General features: G+C 41.7%; 1 protein-coding gene across 1 annotated transcript in view; it reads right to left on the bottom strand.

Annotated features, from left to right (window-relative positions):
- The window catches only part of LOC310672247 (inter-alpha-trypsin inhibitor heavy chain H4-like), a 28,269-nt gene extending 18,308 nt beyond the window's left edge, over nt 1-9,961 (bottom strand). The window contains exons 1-10 of the mRNA XM_083429109.1: nt 9,866-9,961; nt 8,993-9,153; nt 8,527-8,631; nt 7,159-7,321; nt 6,960-7,070; nt 6,721-6,849; nt 4,001-4,117; nt 2,638-2,806; nt 1,515-1,640; nt 515-696 (exon numbers count right to left, since the gene is read on the bottom strand). Coding sequence (XP_083285235.1) covers nt 515-696; nt 1,515-1,640; nt 2,638-2,806; nt 4,001-4,117; nt 6,721-6,849; nt 6,960-7,070; nt 7,159-7,321; nt 8,527-8,631; nt 8,993-9,153; nt 9,866-9,940 — 1,338 coding nt within the window. The 5' untranslated portion in view covers nt 9,941-9,961. The remainder of the gene's footprint in view (nt 1-514; nt 697-1,514; nt 1,641-2,637; nt 2,807-4,000; nt 4,118-6,720; nt 6,850-6,959; nt 7,071-7,158; nt 7,322-8,526; nt 8,632-8,992; nt 9,154-9,865) is intronic.
- Between the last annotated feature and the right edge of the window lie 4,759 nt (nt 9,962-14,720).

The raw sequence follows: 14,720 nt of genomic DNA, 5'->3' as shown, positions 1-14,720 counted from the left end.
TTCCATAGCACAAGGGACACAGTGGCGCCATGGTCTAAACCACTGAGCCTCTTGGGCTTGCCAATTAGAAGGTTGGCGGTTCAAATCCCTGCAACAGGGTGAGCTCATGTTGCTCTGTTCGAGCTCCTGCCAACCTAGCAGTTCAAAAGTACGCCAGTACAAGTAGATAAATAGGTATCGCTGCAGTAGGAAGGTAAACAGTGTTTTTCGTGCGCTCTGGTTTCCGTCAGGGTGCTCTGTTGTGCCAGAAGCGGTTTAGTCATGCTGGCCACATGACCTGGAAAGCTGTCTGTGGACAAACACCAGTCCCTCGGCCTGAAAGTGAGATGAGCGCTGTTCCCCATAGTCACCTCTGACTGGACTTAACTGTCCAGAGGTCCTTTACCTGCCTTTTAACTTATAGCACAACACTGAATTCCTTTCCATAGAGAAATATTTTGGCCTACCTGAAGACAGTTTTGAGATTCTTCATTTAAAACATGTGTATATGTTTTGATTGTTGTTTCTCCCCTACCTGGAGCTGCAAGGCTGCATCTGAGTCCTCGTATATACGGCGAGCCACTCCCCCATTTTCCAAAGCCATCTTCTCCAAAAATGTGTAGCTGACGTCAAATCCAAAGCCAAGGCAGTAGAGGAAGTACTTCCCCTCATTAGCTTCCCGTATGTTTCTTTGAATCCTATCAATGTTTGTTTCACCTGTCATATATGGGTATAAAATGTGAACACACCCCAGCCACTGATAAAATAATTAAATATGCTGCATTTGGAAGGAAACAAGCAGATGTTGGGAGTATAAAAAATATTAATGAGTTTACAAACACCCACTGACTTTTCAATTAAAGAAAAAACTTAGAAGCAAATATTGGATATTTGTGTTCAACTATAATACATATTTCTTCTGTACCAAGAAAAATGTTTTGTATTTAGGATTTCCTATTTCTTATTGAGAAACTGCAAGAATACTATATTGTAGCCAGATAAAGGCTATATTTTCCCCCATCTCACACTCATGAGTAGAACTTCAAACAATCTAGTGAGTCCGAAGTAAATAAAGTTATGAAAGAGAGTTATAAAACATGAGGAAAATTTGTAGACTTATACGGCAAGCTGATGTCTGGAGGATATTCTGTGTTCCCACTTAGGCTGTAACTGCTTGAAGACAGTTCTGTTGAGGATCAGTCTGTGTGTGATTCTTCAGCTCCTCTCTGTTTAGCGTCCTCCTCCCTCTGTTTAGACTTTTTTGCTTATTTGATTATCTCTTTGTCAATTGTATGGATATGTTGAATGTTTAAGGGGCTTGTAAAAACCAAATCCAAAGATATTGGGAGAATCTTTACTGGAAGGTTTGAAACGGCCAATTGTTGAAGAGAAAGAGAAGTAGGAGCTTGAAAAGGGGGTCACACACACAGAGAGAAAATGTCTAATTAAAGTAATTGTTGATAAGTATGCATTAAAAATAAAAAATATAAATGAAAATAATAGCAGAATGTGTGGCTTTACTGTTTCTAACTCACCAGTAGTAGGTTGACCGTCTGTCAGCAAAATTATCATGGAAATGCTTTGGTCTGGTAATAGCTCAGCTGTGGTGTCTTTGTCCAGTGAGTGTATTGCCTTCTGAAGAGCACCATTAATATCTGTTGCTGTAATGGGAAAGAAAACAGGTCAGTGGATTTGACCAGAGATTTATATTGTTCTTCAGAGATCTAGTGAGGATGCTTCAAAGGTATGGAGGGAGAGAGACAGCCAGGGCCATCCCAACAGTTAGACAGTCTTGAAAAGGCAGCCAATTAATGGTTATTTCATTTCTTATTTGCAGTATTCTGAAATCCACTCCATGAGTTCTGAACATACAAAGAAGACAAACACAAAAGAAATACATGCAAAGTTACTGAAATCACTGGGTACAGTCAATAGTTTCACAACTGAATTAAGAGAAACAGGCAAATTAACTTCATTCAATCTTAATGTTGCTGATAAATAAATAAATAAATAAAGGCTTTATTTTCACCCAGCCCATGTTTTATGCGTGTTCCAGTTTGCCAAGGTCTGGTGGAGTTTTAACCCAGGCCTTAGAAAAATGCTCTAGAAACTAGGCGCTAGGGTGGATAATGCTATAGATTTCTGATGGGCCTTTTCTCGTGCCTAAGGGTTGTTTGAGTTCTTAATAAAGTACTTTGATATGTCTTGCATTATTACTGCAATGTTTAATTGCTGGGGTGGGAGGAGAGGCCCTTGTGGGATATTCTATTTCTTGTGCCAAAATATCTTGACTTGGCACCTTGGTGGGCATTTGCTCCTGCATCGAAGGCAAGATGTTGCCCTGGGGATATGGGGAAAGAAAGCAAAAAGACCTAGACTAGTAGAAATCTATGGCTTAAAGAAAATAAAATAGCACTAAGTCCACAAAGAAAAATCAAGAGACGAGCAAGTTTAGACATACAGTTTGCAAATGGGAGTTAATACACTGAACAGAGGAGGAATATGGCCATATTTCTGAGCATAAAAAATAAGAAGCTGTTGAATGAAAAACCGAACACCTGAGAATTAGGTTTGGACTTTAAAAATATACTGCAGTGAGCATTTCTGATTAAAACTTTGCTGAAAAACTTGACAAGTCTGTTCAGTTGACAAGCTTACATCCTCCAGCAGAAATGGTCTCAACATGTCGTTTAGCCCGTTCCACGTTGTCCTCTGTAGCTTGCAACAAAGATGAAGTCCATAACCTCACAGTTCTACTAAAGAGAACTAAGCTAAAGTGATCTTCAGGATTAAGGTCTTCCAAAATCTTTTTCATTGCCTCTTTTGTCTATAAAAAGTAATAAAGCAATGTAATTTCCAGTCACAGAATCAGAAACTTAACATTAGACTTATATTTAAATAAATATTTCTGCAGAGTATGGGTCTAGCAGCCTAATCCTTGGCATGTCTGCACATATACAAGTCCCCCTGTATTTAATGGAACTTATTCCCCAGTAAGTGGACACAGAACTGCACCCAAACAACTATGTATTTCTCTCCCCCCCCCCCCAATATGGAAGTGATTTTGTGCAGAAAAAAATTTAGCCCATGAAGCCGCTTGAAGGACCCTGCATGTAGAAGTTGCTGTGGGCAAGGTGTGTCCCAGAACAACTGCTTTGGTCTGTGTTGTAACTGATTTGGTTCCCATTTTAAATTTCATTCTAGGCCATTAACATCCCTCTTGAATATCATTTGCTAACGTCTAGGGAAAGAAAAGACAAGGCAAGGGACTATGTCCTCTTTAAAGAGCATGCTTGTAGCCTTCTCTTAAGTAAATTGACTTGACAGAAAGCAATTTATCTGGGAAATTTACTTGATGAGGTGGTACTGTGTGGCTGGTTTCAGACTGTAGTAGAATTTACATGCTCTGCTGCTGGTCTTCTAAAGTAATTTCAGTCAAGAGAAGGTGTGGCAATGTGTCGTTACACATCATGCACTGCTGTACCTCTCTTGCCCCTTGAGATTCCTCCCAGAAAGGCAATTCTAGGGTTGTAGCAATAGGGGTGATGCATCTCCAGGGCTTTATGCGCACGCAGACCCAACTGATTTCCAGAATGTGGCCTAGCTTTTCCTGGGAGATGCTTGAGGGGCTACAAAAGCCAGCAAAACCTATTGTACCAGTGAGAGAACAAGGGAATGTGTGGACCCTGGGAATTGGCAGGCCTACAATACTGCTTTCCTTACTTTAAAGGCTATCTTGCATAAACAGCCAAGGAGGCAGGGGGCTTGAAAAATAGGACAGGGACTAAGTCCAAACTACTGTAAATGAGCAAGGCTCTAAGGAGCTAAAACACTTGTTCTTATGTGCCTCAGCTCTCAAATCTCAAAGAGAGGAGCAGTTTGGTCCTGCTGTGGGAGAGCAGACTCCAGAAAGATTCATTGTGACTGTCAAAGAGATACTGCTATTGTCACTGGTAATTAACATACCGTTGGCATAGCATGGCACAAACACTAGAACATTTTCTATTTGGAAAAACATTACCTGCCGTATTTTCTTCCCACTCATAGATCCACTCGTGTCTATGACAAAGACCACATTTTTGGGAAATGCTGGCATTTGACTGGGTGCAAAATAATGCACAAAATATCCATTAACAATCTGAAAACAAAACAAGTGGTATTCATATATTGCTGTTGTTTAGTCGTTTAGTCGTGTCCGACTCTTTGTGACCTCATGGACCAGAGCATGCCAGGCACTCCTGTCTTCCACAGCCTCCCGCAGTTTGGTCAAACTCATGCTGGTAGCTTTGAGAACACTGTCCAACCATCTCATCCTCTGTCGTCCCCTTCTCCTTGTGCCCTCAATCTTTCCCAACACCAGGGTCTTTTCCAGGGAGTCTTCTCTTCTCATGAGGTGGCCAAAGTATTGGAGCCTCAGCTTCGGATATACACATTCATATCTCAACACAGCAGTGTATAAAATAAGTCCAATTAAAATTAGTTAAGGTGCATAATAATTAAAATTATTTAAGGTGCATAATAATTTGCATGAAGTAGAACTTCTCAATATCCAAGGAACTTGAAGATCAGGATAGATTAAAAAACATACATAGTGTATAGTCAAACTATGGAACTTGCTCCCTTTGATGCTTTTAAAAGAGGATTAGACAAATTCATAGAGGATAAGGCTATTGATGGCCACAATGGCTATTTTCTGCTTCCACAGCTACTGAATGCCAGAAACCACAGGAGGGAAGTGTGTTCTTCTGCTCGAATCCTGCTTCCTGGTTTCCCACAGGCAACTGTTCAGCCACTGTGAGAACAGAAAGCTAGGCTACATGGGCCATTGGCTTGCTCCACCAGGTTTTTCTTATGCTCTTGCTTTCTTATGACCACATGTCAATTCAACTATATCATGCGCACAAAAACTCACTCTATGAGCAGTACAACCAACCCTTTAAATGTAGGCTAATCCAGCCTCATATAACCAGCATGCTTGAATCTAATTGATGCATGAAGGGGTTAAGGTCATAGAGTAACCTGTCCCAGCAGGTTTAGCCTATGTAACTTCCCCTCACCCTGGTAGGAAATAGGTAACGAAGCTTTCCTTCCTTCAGTCTACATGTGAACATGGGTGTGTGAGGAGCTTTGAGCTGCAGCCTCTTTTGTTTGAGACAAGGACTCTCCTCCCTGAAAGAGAGGGGTGTGGTTGTGGGCGGGAGCCCGAGCACCGCCCCTAGCAGGGGGCAATCGCCCCCTGCTTTCCTTGTTCACCTGGCTGGCGCCCCGCCCACCAGCCGGCACCCAATCGGATGCCGCCGGGGGGCGTGTCCAGCGAGCTTTAACTTAGAGCGCCAGCCCCCTTCCCGGCCTCTTTCTCTTTGTCTCGTCGAGAGTCAAGTTAGAGACAAGTATGGAGTCTGAAACAAACGTTTTCCTATACCAATAGTTTAGGACAGGCATAGGCAAACTCGGCCCTCCAGATATTTTTGGCCTACAACTCCCATGATCCCCAGCTAACAGGACCAGTCGTCAGGGATGATGGGAGATGTAGTCCCAAAACATTTGGAGGGCCAAGTTTGCCTATGCCTGGTTTAGGAGCTTTTAGCATTTTATAAACAAGCTACATTTTGCTGCCCTGCAACTTTTCTGAATGCTTTATAGTAGGCACATTTATCTGACCCAAGGAGAGTTTGTAAGTACAGTGGTACCTTGGGTTAAGAACTTAATTCGTTCTGGAGGTTCGTTCTTAACCTGAAACTGCTCATAACCTGAGGTACCACTTTAGGTAATGGGGCTCCCATTGCCGCCGTGCCGCCGCCGCATGATTTCTGTTCTCATCCTGAAGCAAAGTTCTTAACCCGAGGTACTATTTCTGGGTTCGCGGAGTCTGTAACTTGAAGCATCTGTAACCTGAAGCGCATGTAATCTGAAGCATCTGTAACCTGAAGCGTATGTAACCCGAGGTACCAGTGTAAACCATTTTTATAATTTACCAGATGTGGTCTTTTTCTATGCCAGGGGAAGTGGAAAAATTTGGAAGGACATTTTAAAGGGAGACATTTCGGAATTCGCTGAAAAGGGCACATTTTAAGGATTTACATCCAATATTTTTACACTTTGCTTTGCTGCATGTTTTGCCGTTAAATCTCTGCTGGAGTTCTCCCTTGCCCCAAACTTGGATCTCGACTTCTAGAAATTTTTGAGCAGATGAACTGAAGACAAAGCATAGGTCTACTGAAACCTACATAGGTCTACTGAAAAGTAACTCCCATTGAGTTCAACAGGACTTTCTCCCAGGTAAGTGAGCATAGGATTGCAGTTTATACCAGCCTTTTAGATAAACACATCCACTTTACTGGTATGTCAACAGGGTTTGTGTTCCTAGAGATACAATATTTGTCTTTTAAACTGAGATTAGAGACCCTTTGCCTTTGCAGTTAGTTTTCTGTGGTGAAATTACTGTAGGGATGTCCTTAGACTACGTGAAGACTGGGAAAATGAGAAGCCAACAACTGTTCATCTAAAGGAAGGTGCTGTTCTCTTTCTTACTGAAGAACCTAGAAAACTGTCTGGAATATCTAAATCTCAGGAAGAAGATTATGCTACAGTTCAGTTCTGGTTCTTTTTCAAATAAAAGTTTAGGGGTTGCTGCCGGAAACTAAGATTATACAATTTGTAAATAGGCCTTTTCCTATGCCCCCCCCCCCTTGAATTTAGCTAAGTGATGCCTATTACTATGAATTCTCAGTATTTTTTTACCTGTATATCACCTGCAGTTTCACTCCTTTTAACATCATAACGTATGAGAAAATCTCCATCGAGCAGCGTGTCATCCAGTCCAGGGGTTTTTCTTTGTTGATCTATGGTTGGTTTAAATGAAATGTGGGCCTAAATAAGAGCCACAAAAGCAAACAACCAGTCAAGCTAGAATAGGAGGGCCGGTGATTTTTCTTTTTTTTTTAAAGCATGCTAAGCCTTGTAGTCCATGTAATGCATACCTTTGTCTCATTCTGCACCTTTGTTAGAGCATTGTTCAGTTCATTGGTGATGAAAGTGCTCTCAGTTTCCAGTGCACTTATACCTTGTGGTTCAAATATGTGGGTATCAATCTGAAGAAAGTAAAAAGATGCTTCAGAGTCATAACCTTCAGCCAGTCATTGGTGTCATTTATAGGAAGAGCCTTTTCCAAGAATTTACCTGAAAGTGTTTAACAAGTTGTTTGGGCTTGACCTTGATCAGCAGTTCGTACTTTCCCAGCTTTCGCTTTAGAAGTTCCTCGTATGTGAGTTCAAAGTTAACTTTGGCAGCTGCTGCAACATTGACTGAAACACGAAACTGTTCTAGTTTTCTTCCAGTTGATCTGAAGGGAAATGAGGAATTTAGGCTTTAGGCAAGAATTTGGCAGCTCATCCTCAAGTGTGTCTGGGAAACGAACTCTTGAGTGATATTAAGTTGTGCCCATCCACTAGCAGAATGGACTTCCGTGTGCCATGAGATGTTTCCTTTATCTCCTTCGCTTGCAGATGCTGTTTGTGTCCCACAAATCTTTTCCAGAGGATATGGGGACACTGAAGAAGAGATTTGGAAGGCAAAGGGGCCTGCAAGGGGGAGAAGAAGAATGAGATGTCCCACTACATGAGTAGAAGTCAACTCACGTGGTACTGGATTTCGAAGCAGTGTAGTATACTTGTACTGATATGGGAGTGGAGATGCTGAAGGCAGGCCTCTTATACTTTTAATAGTTGTGTATAAGAGGGAATTCTGACAGGTGTAGTTTATCTTGTAGAGGAAAACGGCACCAGTGGTGTCTTTCATTCCTCCACGGAGTGCTGAAATAGCAGCAGCCAAAGCACCAGGGATCCATGGAAATTGACTTTTCTAGAGCACCTGGATAGGGATGTTAAGAGCTTGCATGCTACCTGTCCCTGGTCACCCTGTGGATAAGACACTGCTGAACTTCCAAAAACCTGGGACATGACATTTCTAGAACACCTTGTGTCTTTTTGGAATAATAAGAGCCTCTCAGAAATGACAGTCTCCAAGGATCCTTGCTGGGGGGAAACTTCTCAGTGAAACAACAGTCAATTCACGATGCAGCTGAACATTATCATTTGTAAAGTTCATATTTGAAATACTTGAACTTCAGTGACATCACTATGCAATACCAGTGAGTGTTTGATATGGTGTCTATAACCCTTAGCGGGTTTACTTTATGAAAGCCACCAATAGCTCTTTTAGATCAATTATAATCTAGTCAAATCTACACTCTTTAGAATGTTATAATTTGGACAATTTTTGCTCACAACATGAGGTTTGGTGCCTTTTTCTTTTCGCCTTTACCTTTTGTATTGTTGTTGTGTGATTATTTGATCAACCTATTTGGTCTAGTGTGCATTTTCTTGACACACTTCAGCTTTGGGGAATGATGTCAGTGGTGCTAAGAAGTAGTGGCAATGCCAAGTAAAGTAGTTGGTATAAGCCACTTTCAAAATATTCCTATATACTTCTATCCTCTCTATGGCTTTACCCATGACTGCAATGGCGGCAGAGGGGGGAGTTGCTTACTTGACCAGTCCAGCACTCTGTCCTTGTGAAACCGCAGCATCATACTGATCTTGTGCAGATTTCTTCTCCTTGATTATTCCAGGATATGTTTCTCCATCTATGGTCCTTAACAAACAGTGTTTTGAACAGTTAAAATCATAAGGAAGAGAACATATCCTCTTATGCATCCCACCTTTTCTTCCCCAAAAAACTGCTCTGGAGTTGGGGGGACCCTTCAGAACCATGTGGGAGGTGAGGTTGGGGAAGGTGAATTCAGTTTCAGTAAGATTCTGCTTTTATAAATTAAAAGGTGAAAACTGCCTCCCCCTTCCACTCATTGGGACGTTCGGTTGATGGCACTGGAGCCGCTTACTGGTTGCAACTCACTTCCTCAGATGGAAGAAGCCCTTCCATTCACAGAATAGCTGGGCTGGAGCAAGTCCTCTATCTTTTAAGAGGCCCCAGACATGAGCTTACAAAGCCTTACATGCTAAAGTTTGTGATGAAAGCTGACTTGGGTAACTCCACTTCAAAAAGAGCCTCCTTGGATTCATTCGCTCTGTTGACAACTCTGCTGGTGATTACTGTGTGGGCATATCGTGAGGTAACTTTGCAGTCCACATGCAGGCTGTAGATTTCAATGGCATTCTGGAGAAGAAGAGGAAAAGATTCTCTGAATTCTGACAAACTTCTTCCACCCCAAATGTATTATTGTAGAGCAAGATTTCATCAGCTCATTTAGTTGTCAGAGCAAGGAGAGAGTGCATTCATTAGGCTTCCATTCTGGCAGATGATGTTCATGCTCCTGCCCTAAAAAATTGCCCCCTCCACTATGCCACTGGTCAGGTCTTAAGTCCACCTAGCTCACTGTTGTCCTACACTGACTGGCAGGCTCTCTAGAAAACCTGGACCCCGTGGCATGCAAAGCAGATACTCTTATCACAGAGTTAGGCATCCTCCCAGATTATAAATTAAATTAGTAGTTTATATACTCCCATCAGTATTTAAGACAACCAGTTCAATTGTAGTGTTAACTAAATTAAGGTTAAAATCATACATGATTTAGATTCCCCTCCCCCTCTTTTTTCATGTTTCCAAACTGCATTCGGTAACATGATAAAAAGAGGGGGAGGGGAATCTAATTCATGAGTAGTCTACTGATGTGAATAGTGTAAGGTCAGGGAAAGTAGTCATGGAAATCTGCTGCCCAAGAATAAGGACTTCCCATTACATGCCATCACCCTAAACACCACATGAAAATAAGTTCTTTTAAAAAATTGGATATTGCAAATTTATGTACATTTCCCCAATATTCTAAAGACAAATGAGACATCTCTAATTCAGAAAAAGGGACAATTACCTCAGGTGCCGCAGGTTCCACAAATACTTGTAGTGAAGAAAAAAACAGCCAAGCGACAAAAAAATGCCTGTCCATTTTGGATGTGACAAATCCACAGAAGTGAAGTCTTTTATACGAAAGAGTTAATGAACGACTAACGTCTGAGGGACTTTGTGGACTGATGAAGCCTAATATTTACCCACTGAATCAGAACAATATACTTGAAACAGAACATCCCCCATCCGGCCAATGTCACCAATCTTGTCAAGCAAGTGAATGGAAAATCTGTGTTCTACCCAATATTTACCCACTGAATCAGAACAATATTCTTGAAACAGAACATCCCCCATCCGGCCAATGTCACCAATCTTGTCAAGCAAGTGAATGGAAAATCTGTGTTCTACCCAATATGTCTGCAATACCAAAAATATATGAGTGGCTTCCCCCTTTCCTGTTTTTTTAAGAAAGTCTGGTTCTATAAAAATTTGCAGAATATAAATCACAGAATATAATAATGTTTTTTAAAATAATAATTCCATAAAGAAAATTTGTGCAGTATCCAGTCAAACCACAGTTCTCAAACGGCTCGATTTTTTACCATTTCAGCTCCCAAACGCCAAAAACCCAGAAGTAAATGCTCCGGTTTTCCATTTTTTTGGCAACCCGAACATCCAACGCGGCTTCCGCTTGAGTGCAAGAATCTCTTGCAACCAATCGGAAGCTGCGCCTTGGTTGTCAAACATTTTCGAAGTCGAATGGTCTTCCAGAATGGATTATGTTTGACAACCGAGGTTTGACTGTACAGGAAATTTGATCCTTGGATCCTGGATCCTGTGTGGGCTAAGTCAGTCTCCTATCCCAGACAACAATAGCACTCAAATTAACAAGTGTGTCCAAATGTCCACATTAAATGAAGACCATCTGTAGAACATTCACCCAGCAGACTAACAAGGAAGTAAACGAAGCACTAGGCAGCATGTGACCAACCGCATCATGATTGCATCAGTCACAGTGCAATTGTATACATGTCTACTCAGAAGTAAGCCCTGTTGAGCTCATGTGACATACTCCCAGGTAAATGTGTATAGCAGGGGTGGAGAACCTTTTGCAGGCCACGGGCCACATTCCCTCGAAGGCAACGTTCCAACCACATCTTTCCATCTAGGCAAGCAAGAGGCATGGTACACAGGTCACGGACATCTCCTAGCAAAAATACTCAAGAACAGCAGGAGGGGAGGTTGTGGCCATCACCTACCCATCCCTTGAAGGGTATTCCGTTAAAGGAATCCGGTGGTCGTGGTTCCCGTCCGATGCCCAGGTAGTGGCTAGGGCCATGGAACAACCCTCTGGTGACTCTAGGAGAAAGCTTCCAGTTGATTTGCATCAACAAGCTCCCCCTACAGGTTAACCCTTGTGTGACTCTCTGCAGGGTGGACAGGAGTCAAGTATAGTCTGTTTGGACCCAGTGCCTAAGCCGGTACCAGTCAAATTCTGTAACCAATAAAGTTGTGGCCTTTTTTAGCCCATTAACCTAAAATACTTAACCCATGTGTCTTGTTGTTGTTGTTGTCGTTGTTTAGTAGCTTAGTCGTGTCCAACTCTTTGTCGCCTCATGGACCAGAGCACGCCAGGCACTCCTGTCTTCCACTGCCTCCTGCAGTTTGGTCAAACTCATGTTGGTAGCTTCAAGAACACTGTCCAACCATCTCGTCCTCTGTTGTCCCCTTCTCCTTGTGCCTTCAATCTTTCCCAACATCAGGGTCTTTTCCAGGGAGTCTTCTCTTCGCATGAGGTGGCCAAAGTATTGGAGCCTCAGCTTCAGGATCTGTCCTTCCAGTGAGCACTCAGGGCTGATTTCCTTAAGAATGGATAGGTTTGATCTTCTTGCAGTCCATGGGACTCTCAAGAGTCTCTTCCAGCACCATAATTCAAAAGCATCAATTCTTCGGCGATCAGCCTTCTTTATGGTCCAGCTCTCACTTCCATACATCACTACTGGGAAAACCATGGCTTTAACTATACGGACATTTGTTGGCAAGGTGATGTCTCTGCTTTTAAGATGCTGTCTAGGTTTGTCATTGCTTTTCTCCCAAGAAGCAGGCATCTTTTAATTTCATGACTGCTGTCACCATCTGCAGTGATCATGGAGCCCAAGAAAGTAAAATCTCTCTCTTTTTTTAAAAAAATAATATTTATTGGAAATTTAAAGTTACAAGAGAAAGAAAAAAGGAAAAACAGAAAAAGCGAAAAAACACAATTAACAATACAACTCAATAAAAAGAGAATAGAAAAAGAATACACCAACATCAAAAATAAAAACGAAAAAGTGAATTTAAAAACAAATCCAATAATTCCATATTCTTATCTTCATTAACTTATTTCCTTGACCTCCTCACACCTCCCTCTTTTGTATTCTAATTATTAATTATCTCAGCAAATCCTTTCCATCTTTCATTATATTCTGTCCTTTAATTATCTTAATTTATTTTGGCCTTATCTCACCATAACAAGAAAAAACCCTAAAATTAAAAAAAATATTTGTGCATAACTCCTTATAACATTTCTACTAAAGCCTTATAGTTTCATTCCAAAATTTTCCTAACAGTCATTAAATTTGCAATACTTCTCTAAATGAAAAATTTTTCCTAAAAAATTCTGCCGAACTTCATCCACCATCTCTTCTTCCTGGTCCCGAGTTCTGTCAGTCCTTTCTGTCTGTTCCATCTAGTCCATCAACCAGGTGATCTTATGTCCGAGGCTCTTAACTCTTTTCCATGTCTCTTCTGGGGATCTTCTTCATACTTGTACCTACATTTTACTTTGTCTTCTGCTGGTCTTATTCTTAATTTCCTTCCTTTATCTCTGAGGGGTAGATCTCGGGGAAGCAACTTAAAAGTAACTTTACCCCTTCTCAGCCAGTCAGCCCATTCTCCATGGTTAGCACTAAAGTCCAAAAAGTATTCTAAGGCATACTTCAATGCCCCTCCAAAGTTGAGGGCCTCGACCACTCCAATCTCCTCCTGGCCCAAAACCGTATCCCAAAGGTCAGAACATCCCTGCATAGGGGAGTCTGACCAACTTGCCATCTCCAGTCCCAACAGGACTCCAAGTCTGACTCACTCCAGGTTCAGTCATTCGAAACGACAACTTATGTTCTTGCAGGACCACATCACTCCCAACTTGTATTACTTGAGGTTCAACAATAACCTCCTCCTTTATCTTCACCACAGCTTGCCCTGTCAGAGCAGAATCCTGAGTCAATTCTTGAGCAGGTCCTATATAAATGCTCACTGTTTGACCAAAGTTAACAGTTGCAGTAGTCATCATATCCATCTTTGCATGAAGCTGCTCCAGCAAAGCACTTGTCCTGCACAAAGCAGACACTAAGACTTCCTGTGTCAACATTCTCAAGGTCAGAGCCTGTTTCCCACGATCTCTTATCTCTACAGCTGTAGCTGGAAAGTAAAATCTCTCACTGCCTCCATTTCTTCCCCTTCAATTTGCCAGGAGGTGATGGGACCAGTGGCCATGATCTTTTTTTTTTTTATGTTGAGCTTCAGACCATATTTTGTGCTCTCCTCTTTCACCCTCATTAAAAGGTTCTTTAATTCCTCCTCACTTTCTGCCATCAAGGTTGAGTCATCTGCATATCTGAGGTTATTGATATTTCTTCCGGCAATCTTAATTCTGGCTTGGGATTCATCCAGTCCAGCCTTTCACATGATGAATTCTGTATATAAATTAAATAAGCAGGGAGACAATATACAGCCTTGTCGTACTCCTTTCCCAATTTTGAACCAATCAGTTGTTCCATATCCATAGCTTCTTGTCCCACATAGAGGTTTCTCAGGAGACAGATGAGGTGATCAGGCACTCCCATTTCTTTAAGAACTTGCCATAGTTTGCTGTGGTCAACGCAGTGAAATGCATTTCCGTAGTCAATGAAAGAGAAGAAGATGTGGTTTCTGGAACTCTCTAGCTTTCTCCATAATCCAGCGCATGTTTGCAATTTGGTCTCTGGTTCCTCTGCCCCTTCAAAATCCAGCTTGCACTTTTGAGAGTTCTCAGTCCACTTACTGCTTAAGCTTCATTGTAGAATTTTAAGCATAACCTTGCTAGCGTGTGAAATGAGTGCAATTGTGCGGTAGTTGGAGCATTCTTTGGCACTGCCCTTCTTTGGGATTGGGATGTAGACTGATCTTCTCCAATCCTCTGGCCACTGCTGAGTTTTCCAAATTTGCTGGCATATTGAGTGTAGCACCTTAACAGCATCATCTTTTTTTATAAATTTTAAATAGTTCAGGTGGAATATCATCACTTCCACTGGCCTTGTTATTAGCAATGCTTTCTAAGCAACCACACTACCTGGGATGTACGAGACATCCATATCTTTCTGGTATAATTCCTCTGTGTATTCTTGCCACCTCTTCTTGATGTCTTCTGCTTCTGTTAGGTCCTTACCACTTTTGTCCTTTATTATGGTAATCTTTGTACAAATGTTCCTTTCATATCTCCAATTTTCTTGAACAGATCTCTGGTTTTTCTCCTTCTATTATTTTCCTCTATTTCTTTGCATTGCTCATTTAAGAAGGCCTTCTTGTCTCTCCTTGCTCTTTTTTGGAAATCTGCATTCAATTTCCTGTATCTTTCACTATCTTCCTCGCATTTTGCTTGCCTTCTCTCCCCCGCTATTTGTAAGGCCTCATTGGACAGCCACTTTGCTTTCTGGCATTTCCTTTTCATTGGGATGGTTTTTGTTGCTGCCTCCTTTATAATGTTACGAGCCTCCATCCATAGTTCTTCAGGCACTTTGTCCACCAAATCTAAATCCTTAATCCTGTTCCTCACTTCCGCTGTGTGTTCATAAGTTCATATG

This window comes from Podarcis tiliguerta (genome assembly GCF_965153285.1).
Source record: "Podarcis tiliguerta genome assembly, chromosome: 2".
Taxonomy (NCBI): Eukaryota; Metazoa; Chordata; class Lepidosauria; order Squamata; family Lacertidae; genus Podarcis; species Podarcis tiliguerta.
The sequence above is the reverse complement of the archived record's forward strand: the minus strand, read 5'-3'. Positions and strand labels throughout refer to the sequence as shown.